The sequence below is a fragment of the Procambarus clarkii genome, chromosome 20 (genome assembly GCF_040958095.1).
Source record: "Procambarus clarkii isolate CNS0578487 chromosome 20, FALCON_Pclarkii_2.0, whole genome shotgun sequence".
In the NCBI taxonomy this organism is placed as follows: Eukaryota; Metazoa; Arthropoda; class Malacostraca; order Decapoda; family Cambaridae; genus Procambarus; species Procambarus clarkii.
The window spans coordinates 36,892,397-36,915,178 of record NC_091169.1 but is presented as its reverse complement, the minus strand read 5'-3'; the positions used below and the strand labels follow the sequence as shown (position 1 = coordinate 36,915,178).

Sequence of the window (22,782 nt, the reverse complement as noted above, 5' to 3'; positions counted from 1 at the left end):
TTACACTGCTCAGAGGAACACGAGAGACGCTGATAAAAGGAGAACCTAATAGGGGATTAATCAGCAGTTATAAGGAGCATTATCGTTGTTATGTCTCTCCAGGAAGACAAGGTGAAGGGGGCCAGCGACCCCCTTCCTGAGACATTACTTGTGATCAGTAGTGTGGCTGCTTCCCTCACGCACCCCCTCCTCCACCACCCTCACTCCCCCTCCACCACCCTCACCCTCACCCACCCCCTCCTCCACCACCCTCACTCCCCCTCCACCACCTTCACCCTCACCCACCCCCTCCCCCTCCTCCACCACCCTCACTCCCCCCTCCTCCACCACCCTCACTCCCCCCCTCCTCTACCACCCTCACTGAGTGCTTGAGTGCGTGCAAGTGTGTGTGTGTTCTTAGCGTGTGTGTGTTCTTAGCGTGTGTGTGTTCTTAGCGTGTGTGTGTGTGGTTTTGACTTGCGTGTGTGTTTACAAAACATCTTTAACACACTCTCGATGGTGTAACCAAAACTAGATCAAGGTGACTGTTAGATGAAGCACATGACACAGTTGTCATATCAAACATGTTGAGAAGATCATAAGAAATAAGGCAACTGCAGAAGGGCTATTGGCTCATGGGCGAGTGATTGATAAAGATTAAGCCACCCAAGAGGTGGCACGGGCATGAATAGCCCGTAAGGCTCATGGGAGACAGACAGTGTCCATATTTATATACCACAACAACAGCCACTAACCACCACAACAACAGCCACTAACCACCACAACAACAGCCACTAACCACCACTACAACAGCCACTAACCACCACAACAACAGCCACTAACCACCACAACAACAGCCACTAACCACCACTACAACAGCCACTAACCACCACAACAACAGCCACTAACCACCACAACAACAGCCACTAACCACCACAACAACAGCCACTAACCACCACTACAACAGCCACTAACCACCACTACAACAGCCACTAACCACCACTACAACAGCCACTAACCACCACTACAACAGCCACTAACCACCACTACAACAGCCACTAACCACCACTACAACAGCCACTAACCACCACAACAACAGCCACTAACCACCACAACAACAGCCACTAACCACCACAACAACAGCCACTAACCACCACCACAACAGCCACTAACCACCACAACAACAGCCACTAACCACCACAACAACAGCCACTAACCACCACAACAACAGCCACTAACCACCACAACAACAGCCACTAACCACCACCACAACAGCCACTAACCACCACAACAACAGCCACTAACCACCACAACAACAGCCACTAACCACCACAACAACAGCCACTAACCACCACAACAACAGCCACTAACCACCACCACAAGACATCCTACCAACCAATAAAACACTCCCATCATCATCCTTCAAGTTTCACTCACGTCAAGTACACCAAAAATATTTTAGACTCGGGCGAAACAGTGTCAGAAGAGCGGAACACACACACGTTCAATATACTCCGTTCACAAAGCCCAGAATGGAGACATATTGAACGTTTAAATCATATCCGCCGTCAGCACCAACACTACGATAACGCCCCGGGAGCAGGGGCAGGAGAAGGAGGGAGAGGGGGAGAAGGGACAGGAGGAGAAGGGAGAGGGGGATAAGGGAGAGGGGGATAAGGGAGAGGGGGATAAGGGAGAGGGGGATAAGGGAGAGGGGGATAAGGGAGAGGGGGATAAGGGAGAGGGGGATAAGGGAGAGGGGGATAAGGGAGAGGGGGATAAGGGAGAGGGGGATAAGGGGGAGGGGGAGAAGGGGGAGGAGGAGAAGGGAGAGGGGGAGAAGGGAGAGGGGGAGAAGGGAGAGGGGGGAGAAGGGAGAGGGGGAGAAGGGAGAGGGGGAGAAGGGAGAGGGGGAGAAGGGAGAGGGGGAGAAGGGAGAGGGGGAGAAGGGAGAGGGGGAGAAGGGAGAGGGGGAGAAGGGAGAGGGGGAGAAGGGAGAGGGGGAGAAGGGAGAGGGGGAGAAGGGAGAGGGGGAGAAGGGAGAGGGGGGAGAAGGGAGAGGGGGGAGAAGGGAGAGGGGGGAGAAGGGAGAGGGGGGAGAAGGGAGAGGGGGGAGAAGGGAGAGGGGGGAGAAGGGAGAGGGGGGAGAAGGGAGAGGGGGGAGAAGGGAGAGGGGGGAGAAGGGAGAGGGGGGAGAAGGGAGAGGGGGGAGAAGGGAGAGGGGGGAGAAGGGAGAGGGGGAGAAGGGAGAGGGGGGAGAAGGGAGAGGGGGGGAGAAGGGAGAGGGGGAGAAGGGAGAGGGGGAGAAGGGGATAAGGGAGAGGGGGGAGAAGGGAGAGGGGGAGAAGGGAGAGGGGGAGAAGGGAGAGGGGGAGAAGGGAGAGGGGGAGAAGGGAGAGGGGGGAGAAGGGAGAGGGGGATAAGGGAGAGGGGGATAAGGGAGAGGGGGATAAGGGAGAGGGGGATAAGGGAGAGGGGGATAAGGGAGAGGGGGATAAGGGAGAGGGGGATAAGGGAGAGGGGGATAAGGAAGAGGGGGGGATAAGGGAGAGGGGGATAAGGGAGAGGGGGATAAGTTAGAAGCTCATCTAGATGAAGAAAACCTTACTGGAGGCTACAAACACTTTCCTGGCGACGCTGAGGAACACCTGTAGTACACCTGGGGTAGTGACCGACGCTGAGGAACACCTGTAGTACACCTGGGGTAGTGACCGACCCTGAGGGACACCTGTAGTACGCCTGGGGTAGTGACCGACGCTGAGGAACACCTGTAGTACACCTGGGGTAGTGACCGACGCTGAGGGACACCTGTAGTACACCTGGGGTAGTGACCGACGCTGAGGGACACCTGTAGTACACCTGGGGTAGTGACCGACCCTGAGGGACACCTGTAGTACACCTGGGGTAGTGACCGACGCTGAGGGACACCTGTAGTACACCTGGGGTAGGGACCGACCCGCTGTTAAGAGAGCCTATAAACCCTGTTTAAGAGCAGCGAACAGCCCATTTAGGGGTAACGATCAGCACATCGAGGTCTCGTCAACCTATTTACGTTTCATCAACCTATTTATCCCTCAAGGCAAAACCTATTTACACCAAACTGAAAATTGTAAATACTTATTTTAGTAAATCTTTCTAAAAAAAAATATATTGACCGGAATTTATTAATTATTGTTTCAAGAGAAGGATAAACGTATATATGAATTAGTTTTGGTGGGAATGAATTGGAGCTGCCTCGATTCATTCACATAGTTGTATTCACCTAGTTGTGCTTGCGGGGGTTGAGTTCTGCTCTTTCGGCCCGCCTCTCAACTGTCAATCAACCAACTGTTACTAACAACTAATTTTTTTTCCACACACACACACACACACACACACACACACACACACACACACACACACACACACACACACACACACACACACACACACACACACACACAGGAAGCGGCTGTAACTCCCAGGTACCTATTTACTGCTAGGTAACAGGGGCATCAGGGTGACGGAAACTGCCCATTTGTTTTTCCGCCGGCTGCCGGAATCGAACCCCGGTCCCTAGGTCCACGAGTCTAGAGCGCTATCCACTCAGCCAGCCAGCCCCCCCCCCCCCCCCCCGTCCTTACCCTGAGGTTACCTTGAGGTGCTTCCGGGGCTTAGCGTCCCAACGGCCCGGTCGTCGACCAGGCCTCCTGGTTGCTGGACTGATCAACCAGGCTATTGGACCCCCAACCAGTCCACCCACCTAAAGCGAGCGAGCGAGCGAGCGAGCGTGCGTGCGTGCGTGCGTGCGTGCGTGCGTGCGTGCGTGCGTGCTCGTCCTACCCTCCCTCAGAGACATACAACTGAATAATTCCCGTTGTCAGAAACAACCAATTTGTACGCAAGGTTGTCAAGATCGCCCAAGGTCACCTCACCCACTACTGACCTTCCACAGGGGGAGCAACCTGCACCCACCTGCCTTAATCCTCGGGGTACCAATTGTACTGCTACGTAAACAGACGCATCACCATGCGTGCCCAACCGTATCTGTCTGCTAGGGAACTGCACTCGGGGCCCCTCGCAAGGTATATATGTTTGTTTCTAACACAGAGGTACACCAAATTCCAGGTATTATAGGACGACGAGGCCTCAGCACGATAGCTACACCTCGCGATATTTTACAGGATAACCAGATTCATGAAGCATACAAGTACATAACTGTATGACCATACATGGCATTATCCTACCCCATCGTGGCAGGAAATGACTCTAAATGCCCGCCACATTTAAATCCTTTAACCATGTACCGCTCCCTGGAATTTAACTTCGACCTTGTAAGCCTGATTGTACCTTCAGACAAGCATTTATCGTATTACATTATATTTTAAAAGCTGAACACACCTACATGTAAATAACGCCACTATGTGACATGGCAGCAAAAGGGGTTTATTTTGGGAATATGCTAATATTAGGTTATGAATACACAATGACTCTCAACACAGCCTCGGGACACAAAGCGGAAGGTCATATTTGCGCTGGACACGCAGGAGCAATCCACCTGATCATTTTTTAATTGCTATTTTTAGCGACAAAAGGTATACAAAATATAGCGCTCTGTAGGTAATAAATATTAGGATGGTGACTCTGTATACCGGTTGAGACTCTGAGACTCTAGGAAGTACAGTGACGCCGTCGGGGCGTCTAGGAAGTACAGTGACGCCGTCGGGGAGTCTAGGAAGCACAGTGACGCCGTCGGGACGTCTAGGAAGCACAGTGACGCCGTCGGGACGTCTAGGAAGCACAGTGACGCCGTCGGGACGTCTAGGAAGCACAGTGACGCCGTCGGGACGTCTAGGAAGCACAGTGACGCCGTCGGGACGTCTAGGAAGCACAGTGACGCCGTCGGGACGTCTAGGAAGCACAGTGACGCCGTCGGGACGTCTAGGAAGCACAGTGACGCCGTCGGGGAGTCTAGGAAGCACAGTGACGCCGTCGGGACGTCTAGGAAGCACAGTGACGCCGTCGGGACGTCTAGGAAGCACAGTGACGCCGTCGGGACGTCTAGGAAGCACAGTGACGCCGTCGGGACGTCTAGGAAGCACAGTGACGCCGTCGGGACGTCTAGGAAGCACAGTGACGCCGTCGGGACGTCTAGGAAGCACAGTGACGCCGTCGGGACGTCTAGGAAGCACAGTGACGCCGTCGGGACGTCTAGGAAGCACAGTGACGCCGTCAGGGCGTCTAGGAAGCACAGTGACGCCGTCAGGGCGTCTAGGAAGCACAGTGACGCCGTCAGGGCGTCTAGGAAGCACAGTGACGCCGTCAGGGCGTCTAGGAAGCACAGTGACGCCGTCAGGGCGTCTAGGAAGCACAGTGACGCCGTCAGGGCGTCTAGGAAGCACAGTGACGCCGTCAGGGCGTCTAGGAAGCACAGTGACGCCGTCAGGGCGTCTAGGAAGCACAGTGACGCCGTCAGGGCGTCTAGGAAGCACAGTGACGCCGTCAGGGCGTCTAGGAAGCACAGTGACGCCGTCAGGGCGTCTAAGAAGCACAGTGACGCCGTCAGGGCGTCTAGGAAGCACAGTGACGCCGTCAGGGCGTCTAGGAAGCACAGTGACGCCGTCAGGGCGTCTAGGAAGCACAGTGACGCCGTCAGGGCGTCTAGGAAGCACAGTGACGCCGTCAGGGCGTCTAGGAAGCACAGTGACGCCGTCAGGGCGTCTAGGAAGCACAGTGACGCCGTCAGTGCGTCTAGGAAGCACAGTGACGCCGTCAGTGCGTCTAGGAAGCACAGTGACGCCGTCAGGGCGTCTAGGAAGCACAGTGACGCCGTCAGGGCGTCTAGGAAGCACAGTGACGCCGTCAGGGCGTCTAGGAAGCACAGTGACGCCGTCAGGGCGTCTAGGAAGCACAGTGACGCCGTCAGGGCGTCTAGGAAGCACAGTGACGCCGTCAGAACGTCTAGGAAGCACAGTGACGCCGTCAGGGCGTCTAGGAAGCACAGTGACGCCGTCAGAACGTCTAGGAAGCACAGTGACGCCGTCAGGTCCTAAATTAAACTTACACGTTATTGAATAAACCCGAACACCACAAATAAGAACAGTGCCCCAAGATACAATTAACTACATATCTGCACAAATCTCAGAAAAATACACAATTCACAGATGTAGAAAACGCCTCTTTCACTTACTGTGAATCAAAGGAATCAATACCCCGACTGAAAATGTATAAATACAACACATACAATTTAAAGCGGCTTTGTAAAACACTGAGAAAATATTAATTTTAATTATATCTAATACACCAACCAAACCTGAAACCTTATCTTGCGTTTACCGAGAACATTGGTGTTAGTGAAGCCGAGATAATTTGACCGTGGAGGTGTCAGGAGGCTGGGATTGTCTGCTCTTAGTAATTAGCGTTTCAAGTTCATTTTTATGTCGTCAATTATGTCTGGTGAGCCACGACAAATTGAGGTGGTGGTGGTGGTGGTAGTGCTGGTGGTGGTGGTGGTGGTAGTGCTGGTAGCCATGCTAGGTGGTGGTGGTAGCCATGAAGAATGGTGGTGGTAGTGGTGGTGGTAACCTTGCAGAATGGTGGTGATAATTTTGGTAGCCATACAAGATGGCAGCAGTGTCAGTAGCAATTCAACATGGCAATTGAAGTAGTTGTGTTAAACTGCCAAACACAGTAATTTCGAAAAATAGTAGAGCCAGTAGTGGTCGTTGTGGTGATAATAAGATTAAGAGAGGCACTAAATACATTACCAAATAATCATCCAAGAACGTCTTCAATACACTGCCGGTACTGTGAACTGATGATTTAAAAAAGCATTTTCTCTCTTTCGGATCTTCCATTATTTTGTTTTCATCTACCTGAATAGTATCAACGGTAGTACCAGTGACAGTAATTGTGCATTCCAATAGTCTCAGTCTCTCTCTCTCTCTCAGAGTCTCAGTCTCTCTCTCTCTCTCTCTCAGTCTCTCTCTCTCTCAGTCTCTCTCTCTCTCAGTCTCTCTCTCTCTCAGTCTCTCTCTCCCCCCCCCCCCCCCGCCACCAATCAGTACAGAGCGCATTACAAGAAACATGGCGCCTGGGGACTACCGCACATTATTGCGATTTTTAACCGAGTTTGCGGATTTTACAAACGGCTTTAATAAATTCTTGGAGTGCGAGCCGCTAGTAGCTTGATTAGAAGGAAGATGTGCGGTTTGCTGTGGTAGCAGGAATGTGAGATGGGGCTGTCTCCTGGCAGCGAGGGGGCTGTCTCCTGGCAGCGAGGGGGCTGTCTCCTGGCAGCGAGGGGGGCTGTCTCCTGGCAGCGAGGGGGCTGTCTCCTGGCAGCGAGGGGGGCTGTCTCCTGGCAGCGAGGGGGCTGTCTCCTGGCAGCGAGGGGGCTGTCTCCTGGCAGCGAGGGGGCTGTCTCCTGGCAGCGAGGGGGCTGTCTCCTGGCAGCGAGGGGGCTGTCTCCTGGCAGCGAGGGGGCTGTCTCCTGGCAGCGAGGGGGCTGTCTCCTGGCAGCGAGGGGGCTGTCTCCTGGCAGCGAGGGGGCTGTCTCCTGGCAGCGAGGGGGCTGTCTCCTGGCAGCGAGGGGGCTGTCTCCTGGCAGCGAGGGGGCTGTCTCCTGGCAGCGAGGGGGCTGTCTCCTGGCAGCGAGGGGGCTGTCTCCTGGCAGCGAGGGGGCTGTCTCCTGGCAGCGAGGGGGCTGTCTCCTGGCAGCGAGGGGGCTGTCTCCTGGCAGCGAGGGGGCTGTCTCCTGGCAGCGAGGGGGCTGTCTCCTGGCAGCGAGGGGGCTGTCTCCTGGCAGCGAGGGGGCTGTCTCCTGGCAGCGAGGGGGCTGTCTCCTGGCAGCGAGGGGGCTGTCTCCTGGCAGCGAGGGGGCTGTCTCCTGGCAGCGAGGGGGCTGTCTCCTGGCAGCGAGGGGGCTGTCTCCTGGCAGCGAGGGGGCTGTCTCCTGGCAGCGAGGGGGCTGTCTCCTGGCAGCGAGGGGGCTGTCTCCTGGCAGCGAGGGGGCTGTCTCCTGGCAGCGAGGGGGCTGTCTCCTGGCAGCGAGGGGGCTGTCTCCTGGCAGCGAGGGGGCTGTCTCCTGGCAGCGAGGGGGCTGTCTCCTGGCAGCGAGGGGGCTGTCTCCTGGCAGCGAGGGGGCTGTCTCCTGGCAGCGAGGGGGCTGTCTTTTGACGGTGGGGGTTGTATTCTGGCAGTGGGGACTGTTTGCCAGCAGTGGGGGGGGAGGGGGCTTTCTGTCAATGGAGGCTGGCTTCTGAGCCTAACCGGTCTCAATCAGCCGACTGATTTAACGGAAGTCACAATTGTCCAGAATGTGTGACTTGGCTCACCCAAACCACATATCCCGGACAGTTTTAACATACACAATACAGAACATAATGAATATACAGATCCCGTATATACGTGTTTCAAGCGTAGGTTAGACATATAAATGGGTTTGGGTGGAGAGAGATAGAAGCTGCCTCGTATGGGTCAATAGGACCTCTGCAGTTTCCTTTTTCTTGTGTTGTCTTAAGACGAAATGGGCAAAAAGAGAACAAAAGGTGTCGCCTTGATGGAAGCTGCGATTCTGCTATGCAAGTCGAATTTGCTATACGTTCCAACATATACATGCTATACTACCAACATCCATCGAATGCTTCTAATCCAGTATTTATACTTAATATAATGAGAGCTGGTTGACTAGTCTTCTAACGGACATAAATACCCACGATCCAGACACCCCTGGAGATGCCTGCTGGAGCGGACCCCAGAGCTGCGGCTGACCCCTGCGACTGACCCCTGGGGTGGACCGCAGGGACCCCTGCCGCAGGTACTATACTTGCAATTAAAATAATGACTTGCAATCACTGGTGTTGCAGGTGTGTGGTGGCACCGTCTCACCATAACGTGTCCACACACAGCCACCATCCTCTGCCCCAGTATGACACTGGCACCACCAAACAAGTGCCAAAACTTGTTTTGCAAACAGCTTAATTTAGTGAACATATTTACTGGATCAGCAATCTTACACACCACTTACACAGGCGTGCACCAAGTTCAATGTACAAATACATTTAATATTAAACATTAATACCTATTGCCAACAATAAATGGTTGTGCGTAGAGGATTTAATCCTCTTTATAATGGCTGCTGACAAGATAATCCTCCAAGGTAATCCTCTAAGGTAATCCTTCAAGTTAATCTGGCCACTGTGCTGGAGGTTGGTCGGCGTACCCCCAGAGTGCAACAAGGATAGGTATATTTTGTGGAAATAATTTGTGAAAACCGTCTTGAGAAATTGAATATATTTATGCTTCAGTCCCAGAATGGCCCTCCGTGCTGCTACAGTCCCCTGGGGCCCCCTCTGCAGCACCCCTGCACCGCGTACTGTGCTCATACCAGACACACACACACACACACAACCACAACACCCCCTGTTCACGTATCATGCACCACTTCCACAGGATATCCCATTACTCTCCGAGTATCATAGTGTTTTACACCGCCAGTGTTGATCGTCACGCGAGTCCTCGTCGCCCTGCCTGGGACCACCAGGCCTGGGAGATAGGGTAGGGGGCGTGGGAGGTGGGGGCGTGGGAGGTGGGGGCGTGGGAGGAGGGGGGGAGGCGTGGGAGGTGGGGGGGAGGCGTGGGAGGTGGGGGGGGGCGTGGGAGGTGGGGGGGGCGTGGGAGGTGGGGGGGCGTGGGGAAGCAAGGAGGGCGTGGATTCAGCGACGACAACATTCGTCGATTAAGAAATGTTGTCGTCGTTAATGCACAAACTTTTTCCTGCCTCGAAGACGACCACTTCTCATCCGTCAACACCACAGAAACATCATTCGTCTAACACACACACACACACACACACACACACACACACACACACATACACACACACACACACACACACTGGAGCTTTCCGGGCCCTATATACAGCGAAGTTGAGACCCACTCTTGAATATGCATCCCCAGCATGGAACCCTTATCTAAAAAAAAGGCCAGAAAAAAATTAGAAAAGGTCCAATGATATACAATGAGACTCGTTCCGGAGCTGAAAGCATTGAGCTGTGAGAAAACACTGAAGGAACTGGACCTTACCACACTGGAGGAAAGGAGAGAGAGGGTGGACATGATAACAATATATATGAGATTCTGAGGAAATTGTCAAAGCAGACAAAGCAGCGTTGTACAAAACTAGGAACAGCAGAATGAGGGGTAATAAATGAAAGCTGGAGACGCAAATGAGTCATAGAGACATCAGGAGAACTTCTTCAGTGTTAGAGCTGTCAGTAAAAGGAAAAGGTTAGTTGCAAAAGCCGATGATGCAAATTCGACTCAACATTCTAAATGGAAATATGATAAAAAGAGTGTGCAAGGAGTCACTGCATTAATCTATAAACCTTTAGAAGGCGGGGCTAGGAGCCTAACTCGACCCTGCAAGCACATCTAGCTGAGTATATCTAAGTGCGTACATCTAGATGAGCACATAAACCACGTCGAGCACGCACCTCACGACGCTGGAAGACAGAAGAGCTAGGAGAGACATGATCACCACATACAAAATTCTCAGGGGAATTGACAGGGTGGACAAGGATGGATTATTTAACACGGGTGGCACACGCACAAGGGGACACAGGTGGAAGCCGAGTACCCAAATGAGCCACAGAGACATTAGAAAGAACTTTTTCAGTGTCAGAGTAGTTAGTAAATGGAATGCACTAGGAAGTGATGTGGTGGAGGCTGACTCCATACACAGTTTCAAATGTAGATATGATAGAGCCCAGTAGGCTCAGGAATCTGTACACCAGTTGATTGACGGTTGAGAGGCGGGACCAAAGAGTCAGAGCTCAACCCCCGCAAGCACAATTAGGCGAGTACATAGAAACTTCTATAGAAGTATAGAAACACAGGACCGAGCGGGCAGCGTTCCGGATACATAGTCGACGAACCGGGTTCCATTCCTGGAAGAGAAAATCAAATGGGCAGTTTCTTTCATCTAATGCCTCTATTTACCTAGCCGTAAACATAGGGAATTTAACAACAAGGAAAAACTATTTCTCGCATTTGACACACTGACCTACAGTTTGAAAAATAAAAAAAAACATATTTACAATATTATGACTCGAGTGTTATTTAAGAGAATAATTCAAGATGACTCCACATATTTGAAGTTTTAAATTGTCTTTTTTTTATATAAGGAAATGTAACAATAAGGGAAAACAATTTTTTTTGTATTTTACCCAAACTTACCTGCAGTTTGAAAAACACGATGGATTTTTTTTTTTTTTTTTTTTTTTTGGAGATATATAGAAGAGTTGTTACATTCTTGTACAGCCACTAGTTGCCACTCGGGCAGGTCCCTGGAATACGATCCCCGCCGCGAAGAATCGTTGTTACAACCAAGTACTTATTTTACTGTTGCGTTAAACAGAGGTTACAGTTAAGGATTTGCGCCCAGTAAATCCTCCCCGGCCAGGATACGAACCCATGACAAAGCGCTCGAGGAACGCCAGGCGAGTGTCTTACCACTGCACCACGGAGACTTGAGATTATAAATTTTACGCTCGGGTGCTGTTTTTACGCGTAACTGAGGATGATCGCGCATACTTGAAGTTTATACACTGGTCAGGGAGTACAGCCAGAGTGAAGGTTACAGCCAAGGAATACAGCCAAGGAATACAGCCAGAGTGAAGGTTACAGCCAAGGAATACAGCCAGAGTGAAGGTTACAGCCAAGGAATACAGCCAGAGTGAAGGTTACAGCCAAGGAATACAGCCAGAGTGAAGGTTACAGCCAAGGAATACAGCCAGAGTGAAGGTTACAGCCAAGGAATACAGCCAGAGTGAAGGTTACAGCCAAGGAATACAGCCAGAGGAAGAGGGTTAAAGCCCAAATAGTAAGAAGGAGGAGGAATTAAGAAAGCATTAAGATCTAAAGCCAAGAGAGCCGAGGGCTGGGAGCAGCGTTGATGTTGCACATGTTGCAAGCGGAGGGAGGCTTGTACCCCCCTCAAGATAGCCTCAAGATAACCCCCCCCCCATCCATCCCCCAACAAAGTTTGTTAAGAACAACGCCAAAAAACCTTTGCTCTTTCATTTGCCAACATTTTCGCGACAGTTTTAAGTTAAAAGGAATCACCGCGATAATGATAGGAGCTCCGACCCGCGGACACACCCACGCACACGCACGCGCATGCACGCACATACACATGATAGAGCTCGAGAAGCTCAGAAATCTGTACACCAGTTGATTGACGGTTGAGAAGCGGGACCAAAGAGCCAAAGCTCAACTCCCGCAAGCACAACTAGATGAGTATAATTAGGTGAGTACACACACACACGTACTGGCACTTCTCGGATGCCTCAAGGTACTCACAATTAGGCGAGTACAATTACGTCAGTACACACAAATTAGTAGTAACAGTTGATTAATTGATAGTTGAGAGGCGGGCCGAAAGAACAGAGCTCAACCTCCGCAAGCACAACTAGGTGAACACACACAAGTTAACCGTTAATTCAACAATATTCTCTTACACTAAACGCAACATTTCTTAGGCAGTCGCCCGGCCCCACACGTTAAAACTGCGACGGTTTAGGGAAAACAAAAACCACAGCAATAATGACGCTTCCTGGTACTAATGAGTCCAGGTTCCGGTGGGTTAGGTGGGTTGCACAGGTTCAGACGCTTCTAGATAGGAAAAACCGCTACGTTTTTTACGGAGTGGTAACCCAGAGAACGGGATGATTAATTGTAACATTTAAACTCATCTATTCATCAACCGTACAAAATCGGACTGTTGATCCCAACAAAGAACTGCTGTGATACCCTCAAATAGCACACTTAAAAGTGTCATTTCCTAGGCCTATATGTCTAATATATGATATAGGTCTAATTTAGCAGACATTCGGGCTAAACTAGGCCTAGCAAAATTTAGGACTGTTGCCTTCTTTCTCGTGCCGGCAACGATATTCAGAATAATGCAAAACGAGACCAGTTTTGGGTTCAACCGTCTATGTGTGTCGGAGCAATGTTAGGGGCACTAAAGATCCCGTCTCCACCCCCCCCCCACACACACACACACCACTCCGTCATAAACGTGTCCTACGACCTTCGTAATCTCATCTTTACCAAGAAAACGTTTGTTGCAACAAATGAACATGTTGCAGACGCCTCTATCGCTGTTGCGAGATACATGTGTGTGCCCGACTGATCACAATATAATCAGCCACCACGTGCCCGTACACACACACACACACACACACACACACACACACACACACACACACACACACACACACACACACACACACACACACACACACACACACACACACAGTCCGCGTGTTTCCTAAATCTGGTGTAAGTTAGAGAAAGGATTCTCTAAATGACTCCTAAGTAATATATATTACGAACGACTAAATACTAACCTAAACGGTTCCACGAGAAACCTCAACTTCCTGTTAGGTAGCGATCTCTATTCTCAAACATACAGTACGTAGTTTTACACACGGAATTGACCAATTCGTTAAAAAAGCGACGTATTAGCCAAATTTAAAATACTACATGGAGGGAACCTGGTGGAGGGTGATGGAGGGGGAAGGGAATCATCAGGGGAAAGTGCCAAGCCATTACGACTATATAGCACTGAGAAGGAGGGTCAAGATAAGGATTTGGGATGGGACGGGGGGGTAAGGAATGGTGCCCAACCACTTGTGGATGGTCGGGGATTGAACGCCGACCTGCATGAAGCGAAACCGTCGCTCTGCCGTCCAGCCCAAGTGGTTGGGCATAAGGTGGTGGAGGGTCCTGCTGGTATGCTTGTAAACAAGCAACCTGTCTTCGGGCTATGTTCATTCCATCCAGCGGTCGACCCCAAAGACACATTTATAAATTTTAATGCTGTTCATTCAAAATTGTAATTTTCTCAAATATAAATTAATATTAGTATATTTTAGCATACTGTGCGTATTTAGGCATTGGTTTAGTTAGGTGTTTAGGTTCTGTTGACATTTACAGAGTTGAGATTCGAACAGAGGTGAACAGAGGTAATCAGTGAAGCATTGTTCCGGAAGTGTTCGGACGTCAGCAGTTGTGAGTCGTGTGTAAACCGTTTTTCATTCATGAACAGCGGGTTTGGCGGGTGTTTGGCGGGTGTTTGGCGGGTGTTTGGCATCACTTTTGGCCTTTGTGAGGACTGGCTGAAACAGGACATCCCTGAGTTCGAATGCGTGTCCGTGTTAATTATATTTGCTCCTAGCGTCGCAACTTCAGCTTTCATTGCCGCGCGCATTTGTGTGTGCGTGTGTACGTGTGCGTGTTTGTGCGTGCGTATGTGTGCGTACAAGGGGTGACTGTGGTAGGTGGGGCGAACTTAACAACATATGGTGCGGAAGCAGCAACGCTCCCACCCACCCACACACACCCACCCACACACACACACACACCATGTATGAGGCAGTGTAGCGCCCACTACCGTTGACAACACACCTCCACCCCCCTCAACACTCTCCTCCACAGCACCAGAAACGTCACGCCCATCAGGACAAGTGATTGTTGTGGGTGTAGTGTATTGTTGCAAATGTTGTGTAGGAAGGATCAACAGTTACGCTTACAACCTAACCTTCCTAACGGTGAACGGTCGCCATCTCCCACTCCATCTGGCTTGCGAAGTGGCAAACATTCACGACTGGGAAAATGTGCAGAAATCAGCGTTCTTGAAAAAGGACTCATCCTTTCCTCTCTGTACTCTAACGCCTGAGGACAATGTCAACACAGAGTATACAGAAGACAGTATGTGAACCAGTGAGAGACAAGAGTGTTGAGGAGGAGGAGGATGAACAGGGGAAGAAGGAAGAAGACGATAATATAGAGGGAAGTGGAGGAGAGGCAGAGACAAGATCTCTCAAGACAGTTACCCTCGTCGCAACGGTAAGACACTCCAATAAGCATGTTCTTATATTACTTTAACGTCTCTTTGTTTATATAAATATTTCCTTTCGTTATATCAAAAGATTTAGAAGCCAAACCCTAAGCGTATCTCCGGCCTAATGGTAAGCCTGTAAGTCTCACATCAGTTTGGAAACTAAAAAAATCTGAACGCCGATATATTTTACGTAATTGTGCAATAAGTTACGTGTAACTGTCGTCCAGACTGTAATTGCCGCGGGTGTCGTTTAGCGGTACAGTGACGTTACAGTAAGCGGCCCTTGTGGACCCTCGTTGTTTCTCAGGTGTGGGATCCAACACCGCCACGATCCTCTTAAGATATTTACTCACAATACTTAAAAGACGTTTCATAGACTCGCTTCAATATGTGTCTAGGAAAACAGATGTCTAATGTAGTCTATGTAAGACAGGCGAAGATGTGTTGATGTTGGTTGACCTTGTAACCTCCCTTCAGTCACCTGTTGTTGAGTGCTCAGCGACTCGCTACATTATGTTGACTGACAGGTCTCTAAGGTGTCCGTGGCGGACAGAAGACTATGAATGTAACCTCGTTAGCGCTGTATGACCAAATCTGTGGTAGAAAACTATAAACAGCTGCCGAACACCCCCAATTTTATGTTATACAACGATACAGTTCTATACAATACAGTTTATTATTCAACAATTTAAACGAGCATTTGTATAGGAATCTAGCTAATCCTTATCATAAACTAATAAAGAATAATAATAATAATAATTTTTATTTAGGCAAAGGTACATACATAAAGAGATTTTACAAAGTTTGTTGGCTTTATAGATAGGAGCTAGTACATACAATGCCTAAAGCCACTATTACGCAAAGCGTTTCGGGCAGAGCAGGAATAATCATGACAACCATATCTTCCCTTTGTTGGTGGCAGGCCATCCCTTCCTCTCCACACTTGAGTACAACAATCGACTTGAGAATGGTCCAGAACGGACCCAAGCGTCGTCGTCCCTTCACTTTCTAGTGTGTGGTCTGGTCAACATATTTCAGCCACGTTATTGTGACTCCTCGTCTGCATTCAGTACAACACCTCACGACGGTGAGAGCAGCTTTTGTAACACCACAATCGCTGCTAAAGGCAGGGTCCAGGAGCTGAATTCCCATATGGTTTGCAACCTGTCCTCTTAAAAAGAACGTCGCTTTTGGCCGTTTGCCTGTATGGCCGAATTTGGACGTAATTTGAAAATGAAAAAAAAATGAAAATAAATTTGGGATTTTTTTTTTCAACAAGAGTAAGTTAAGGGTCATCTGATAGGCTAGGTGGGCAGGAAATTCTCATAAAGTTTCAAAACGTTATGGAAAACGTTAATTTAAAGTGTCCTCTCATAACCTCTGCGCGTAAGCCTGACGACTCAAATAGAAAACGGAACAGAACGTCACTTTTGTGAGTCGATTTCATTTCAAATTACGTAATTTGAAATGAAGGTCACAAGGTCAATTTGGCCAAATTTGGCCATAGCGCATATGAGCGAAAAGTGACGTTAATTTTAAGGGGACGGATTGTATGTCCACCCATGGGTAACATGGGGCTTGCCATGCAAAGTTGAGTAGAATAACTGTTCCCTCGTATCTGAACACGCGGTCGACAGCCGGACACGCTCGCTTGCGACTTTGTGATTGTAAATGTGCAGTTATTTATGTAAAAATGTGCGACGCTCAGAGTGACAGCTGCCAAGCGCCGTTTGTAACACCTTTGTTACCTGGTGGCGCCGCCAGTAACACCTTTGTCTACCTGGGGCCAGATTCACGAAAACACTTACGCAAGCATTTACGAACCTGTACATCTTTTCTCAATCTTTGGCGGCTTTGTTTACAATTATTAAACAGTTAATGAGCTGCGAAGCACCAGGAGGCTGTTTATAACAACAACAACAGTTGAATGGGAAGTTTTCCTGCTTATAAGCTGTTTAATAAATGTAACCAAAGCCGTCAAAGATTGAATAAAGATGTACACGTTCGTAAGTGCTTTCATGAATCTGGCCCCTGGTGGCGACAGTGGCCCCAGCCCCCCCCACCTACCCACTGTGTTACCTGCACCTCTTATCTGGCTTCCTCCTACGTGGGGACATTATTTTGAGGCTACTACCCCTTCCCCACCATCACCACTATCTCTACCACCACCACCACCACCACCATCTCTCAAGCCAACACAAGGCTGACGTCTTCCTCTCATCTTCCTCAACACTAACTTCTAATACTGTCTACCTGTCCCGCTAACAGTGCTTTCCTAGCTACACTTCCCTGCCTCGTCAGGTCACCAGCAGTGCCACACACCCTACCCATTACGGAAAGATTAGTGCCCCATATATTACAGCTATAGTTACAGTCCCATTACAGACGCGGCTTTTCATTAATCCCGCCCTTGATAACAATTGTTAAATTCCCCCATATATGCGCCCATATATATGTATTTCCCCTCATTCTCTCCGTCCTCCACCTTCCTCACTTATCTCCTAAACGTCCCATTTTCTTGCCCATTCATCCTGTTTCTCAGTGAGGATATTTGCCTCTATTCTCCCCTATTATGATCACCAGCAAAGCGGGCTATACAATCTGTTCTCTCCCCCCTATTTCATTGCATTTTTGTCCGCAATTGACCAATATGTTAAATATGCGATGTATTAGTCAAAATTTAGCCCCCCCCCCCCTTGTAATATTTAGTGTGTGTCCGTATCAGGTCTCGATAGAGGTTAAGCCGGATGATTGGCTTCGTATATTTCTCAAAAGGCAAAACAGTTACATTTGTTTACGGATTGGCAAATCGAGAGAACGTGCAGCATTGTTACGTTATCCAATGATCCGCTCATGACTGTGTTTGGTGACTTAAGGAGCAGACGGAACACTTGAGACAGCATCAAGTTCCGTATTCATCTTTCTGTCGTGAGGTGACGAGACGCGACGCCAAGGTAAATGATGCTTTTAACAACTATTTGGTAAAAACGTACCAAAATGAACTGTTGCAGTCACACCTCTTATGGTGTCCTCCTTATGTTAGAGGGAAGAAGGAAATAGAGAGGAGGGAAAGGAAAGAGAAACAGACACAGAGAGACAGAGACAGAGAAACACAGAGAGACAGAGAAACACAGACACATAGAGAGACAGTAACTATTTAAGGGGAACGAAATGATGGCAAATAATGGATGAATGATATCCGACATTTACCATCAAGAAATATTGCTATTCAAAACCTCTCTTATATTCAACCCCTAACACATAAGTGCATTCAAACTGCCGATCCATCTCAAGATACTCTCTCACTCTCTCACTCTCTCACTCTCACTCTCTCACTCTCTCACTCTCTCACTCTCTCACTCTCTCACTCTCACTCTCACTCTCTCTCTCTCTCTCTCACTCTCTCACTCTCTCCTATCACCAAAATATATTAAAACGACCTTATCTGGCTCTTTAAGCTTACCCAGCAGAGTGAGAAAACTTACAGGAAATTCTTTATTGGCGGATGTCACTCTGGTACAACTAACAGCCCCTTGAAACAGCCTCGTACAACAGGGCCGGTAACAGTCCCGTTTGGGTGTGAGGCAATGGAGAGAAACGAATAAACGGGAGATTTGTTTCACAGGTCACAATAGCGTGCCTGATCAAATGTCCAAACTCGCACATATGACCCATGAGAGTGACGACGTTTCGGTCCGTCCTGCATCCTCAGTCATCATTCTAAAGGTTCAAAACGGACTGAAACGTCGTTCCCGTTGGCACAGTATCTGAGAGCCAGTCCAATTCAACGCCGAATTATTGCTGAATCGACGTCAATCAAACGCCATTCTTGGATAGTGTTCCTACTTGCGTCATCTTCGTCTTGTTTTACGTCTGGGGTTGTATTATTCTGTAATAATGTTGGAATATTTTTTAACAGTTAATAGAACAGTTATACGGAAAGTTATTTTGTACTGTCTGTATTCCTTTTATTTTTGTTCACAAGGTTTATTGTGTCCAGGCGTGTGGGTGTACAGTTAAGCCGCGACTCACGTGAGCACGTGTATGCATACCGGAGTATGCACGGGTTTCATGTGTGCGTGTGTACACTACGTGCGTCTCTTGGACTGCATCTATGCGTGTATAAATGGTCGAGCGAGCGAACGCATCAAGTGCAATCACGTCATGAAATTTACTCATCGAATGAATACATGCCTGAGTATGTTGAACCATTCAGCGAATACTTGCTTAGGTATATATTCAAGTTTCCTTGCACAATCAAACTTGCAATTCATGCAAGTCACATTTCTAACGGGGATTCAAACCAAAAAACTTTCGAAACTCCTTCGAACACCTGCCGCAGATGCTACGCGTGGAATCCGAACACGAATCATTGCCTCGAACAAGCGACAGGAAAGCCAATATATGACAACGTTACTAACGGACCCAGCGAGCCATTAGATGACGTCGCACGCAAAATTCCGCCTCCAGGAGGGGTCACTCAACCGTTTAAGGCTTCGGTCTCAACACTTGGGACCGAAGTGTTGGGCAATACGCCCCTGGCGCTTGACACACTTTCCATGAGGCGCGGGTACACTTGGCAGGTGACTGGTGAGGTTGTGAGGTTGTGGAGAACTGCAGGAGTGGCGTTGTGGTGCGGGGGAGTGGGGCGGTTTTTCTGGGCGCCTCATTCATGTGTTTGGACAGGGCGGTCCAGTGCTATACGGTCACCTCAGAGGGATTTGTAGAGCTGCAGAAAGGATTTAGTGGAAGCGTTGCTGGTGTGTGTGTGTGTGTGTGTGTGTGTGTGTGTGTGTGTGTGTGTGTGTGTGTGTGTGTGTGTGTGTGTGTGTGTGTGTGTGTGTGTGTGTGTACTCACCTAGTTGTGTTTGTGGGGGTTGAGCTCTGGCTCTTTGGTCCCGCCTCTCAACCGTCAATCAACTGGTGTACAGGTTCCTGAGCCTATTGGGCTCTATCATATCTACACTTGAAACTGTGTATGGAGTCAGCCTCCACCACATCACTGCCTAATGCATTCCATTTATTAACTACTCTGACACTGAAAAAATTCTTTCTAACGTCTCTGTGGCTCATCTGGGTACTAAGTTTCCACCTGTGTCCCCTTGTGCGTGTTCCCCTTGTGTTAAATAGACTGTCTTTATCTACCCTATCAATCCCCTTCAGAATCTTGAATGTGGTGATCATGTCCCCCCTAACTCTTCTGTCTTCCAGCGAAGTGAGGTTTAATTCCCGTAGTCTCTCCTCGTAGCTCATACCTCTCAGCTCGGGTACTAGTCTGGTGGCAAACCTTTGAACCTTTTCCAGTTTAGTCTTATCCTTGACTAGATATGGACTCCATGCTGGGGCTGCATACTCCAGGATTGGCCTGACATATGTGGTATACAAAGTTCTGAATGATTCTTTACACAAGTTCCTGAATGCCGTTCGTATGTTGGCCAGCCTGGCATATGCCGCTGATGTTATCCGCTTGATATGTGCTGCAGGAGACAGGTCTGGCGTGATATCAACCCCCAAGTCTTTTTCCTTCTCTGACTCCTGAAGAATTTCCTCTCCCAGATGATACCTTGTATCTGGCCTCCTGCTCCCTACACCTATCTTCATTACATTACATTTGGTTGGGTTAAACTCTAACAACCATTTGTTCGACCATTCCTTCAGCTTGTCTAGGTCTTCTTGAAGCCTCAAACAGTCCTCTTCTGTTTTAATCCTTCTCATAATTTTAGCATCGTCCGCAAACATTGTGTCTGTGTGTCTGTGTGTCTGTGTGTCTGTGTGTCTGTGTGTCTGTGTGTCTGTGTGTCTGTGTGTCTGTGTGTCTGTGTGTCTGTGTGTCTGTGTTTCTGTGTGTCTGTGTTTCTGTGTGTCTGTGTTTCTGTGTGTCTGTGTTTCTGTGTGTCTGTGTTTCTGTGTGTCTGTGTTTCTGTGTGTCTGTGTTTCTGTGTGTCTGTGTTTCTGTGTGTCTGTGTTTCTGTGTGTCTGTGTTTCTGTGTGTCTGTGTTTCTGTGTGTCTGTGTTTCTGTGTGTCTGTGTTTCTGTGTGTCTGTGTTTCTGTGTGTCTGTGTTTCTGTGTGTCTGTGTTTCTGTGTGTCTGTGTTTCTGTGTGTCTGTGTTTCTGTGTGTCTGTGTTTCTGTGTGTCTGTGTTTCTGTGTGTCTGTGTTTCTGTGTGTCTGTGTGTCTGTGTGTCTGTGTGTCTGTGTGTCTGTGTGTCTGTGTGTCTGTGTGTCTGTGTGTCTGTGTGTCTGTGTGTCTGTGTTTCTGTGTGTCTGTGTTTCTGTGTGTCTGTGTTTCTGTTTCTGTGTGTCTGTCATGACGTTTCAGTATGAGTCTGGCTACCAGGAACGCCTCGCTCGTGCCAGAAGTTAACTATCCAAGTCGACCGACTCCTTCCTTCACAACTTGCAGAATTTGGCCTCTAAGTACTTTTAGCTTAATTTAAAAGTTTAACCTGAAGTTACGTGGTGTGTTAAGGATGTACTGGAGGGATAGGGGATGGTGTGGCAAGGATAGTAATGGGGTGGTGATGGTGGTGGTGGTGGTGGTGGTGGTGGTGGTGGTGGTGGTGGTGGTGATGGTGATGGTGGTGGTGGTGGTGGTGGTGGAGTGGGATGTGGATGTCATTGTCGTTTTAGATTTAGCTACTCAGAACGAAGTGGCCATGTAGCACGGTCTATGGTGAGCCCGTAAAGGGATGTGGAAATAACCAGGCAACAAAGACCCCCGACTGGTGTTATCAGAGTAATGACACCTTGAGCTGTGATGTGAAGTCTTGGGCTTCTTTATAAGAGTCTCCGCCAAAAGCAGAATCTTGCTTTAAGTAGATAAGTAGCATTTGAAAATGACATAAGTCTTCCGAGAAGGGAGGTGGTCACCTCCAGGAGGTCGGCCTTCGGGGGTTACCATGAGGATGTGACCTTTGAGGATGACCCTTGAGGGTCATCCTGAGGAGATCATCCTTCGGGGACAGGGGACGTCACCCTAGAAGGGAGTAACCATAAGTAGTTCACCCTTAGATATTACCCCAAGGCCACTTTTGAGAGGACTTACCTCAGGAACATCACCCCTTCAAGGTCACCCTGTCAGCCCCCTCCCCCCCTGGAGCGATCATCCTGGGGATTGTCTCTCTGGGGAAGTAAGCCTGGGGGAGGCGGGGGTGATTAGGGGAAGGTAGAGGTCACCTGTAATCACCAGTAAAGCTTCTTGAGGTTATCTTGAGATGATTTCGGGGATTTTTAGTGTCCCCGCGGCCCGGTCCTCGACCAGGCCTCCACCCCCAGGAAGCAGCCCGTGACAGCTGACTAACACCCAGGTACCTATTTACTGCTAGGTAACAGGGGCATAGGGTGAAAGAAACTCTGCCCATTGTTTCTCGCCGGCGCCCGGGATCGAACCCGGGACCACAGGATCACAAGTCCAGCGTGCTGTCCGCTCGGCCGACCGACTCCCCTGATTCGAAGCTGAGGTAAACACCAGTTGGGCTCTGATCACTCAATCTTTATCGTTGACCTTGCCAGCCACGGAAGCCTGTCCTCCCAACCGTAAACAGTTCTCTCAATGTTTCCTGACCTCAGAGCTCGCTGACAGATGCGGCCGTCATTGATGACACGTGTGTCGATCTGCGGTGACGCAGATGTGCCAGTGAAAGCGCAAGTGTTAGTGTTGATGCCGATACACTTGTGCACACCAGTCATAACGACACAGGTCCACACCAGTCATAACGACACAGGTCCACACCAGTTATAACATGTAAGAATCTGAAGGAAAGTTACACAATATACAACATTATTCACAGCTGGAAATAGCAGAAACTAGAAACATATTCGAGCCCTAGTGGGACGCTTATCCAAGAGCGGCGTTGGTTCGACGTTATCAGCGTTGATAACGGTGAATTAACTTGGGGGGAAAGAAGGGGGGG

General features: G+C 49.4%; 1 protein-coding gene and 1 long non-coding RNA gene across 2 annotated transcripts in view; one reads left to right on the top strand and one right to left on the bottom strand.

Annotated features, from left to right (window-relative positions):
* The window catches only part of LOC138366660 (uncharacterized), a 46,396-nt gene that overhangs the window by 3,207 nt on the left and 20,407 nt on the right, over nt 1–22,782 (bottom strand). The window lies entirely within an intron of this gene.
* LOC138366659 (uncharacterized) overlaps nt 14,380–22,782 on the top strand; it is a 48,892-nt gene continuing 40,489 nt past the window's right edge. Inside the window, exon 1 of the mRNA XM_069327880.1 lies at nt 14,380–14,874. Coding sequence (XP_069183981.1) covers nt 14,710–14,874 — 165 coding nt within the window. The 5' untranslated portion in view covers nt 14,380–14,709. The remainder of the gene's footprint in view (nt 14,875–22,782) is intronic.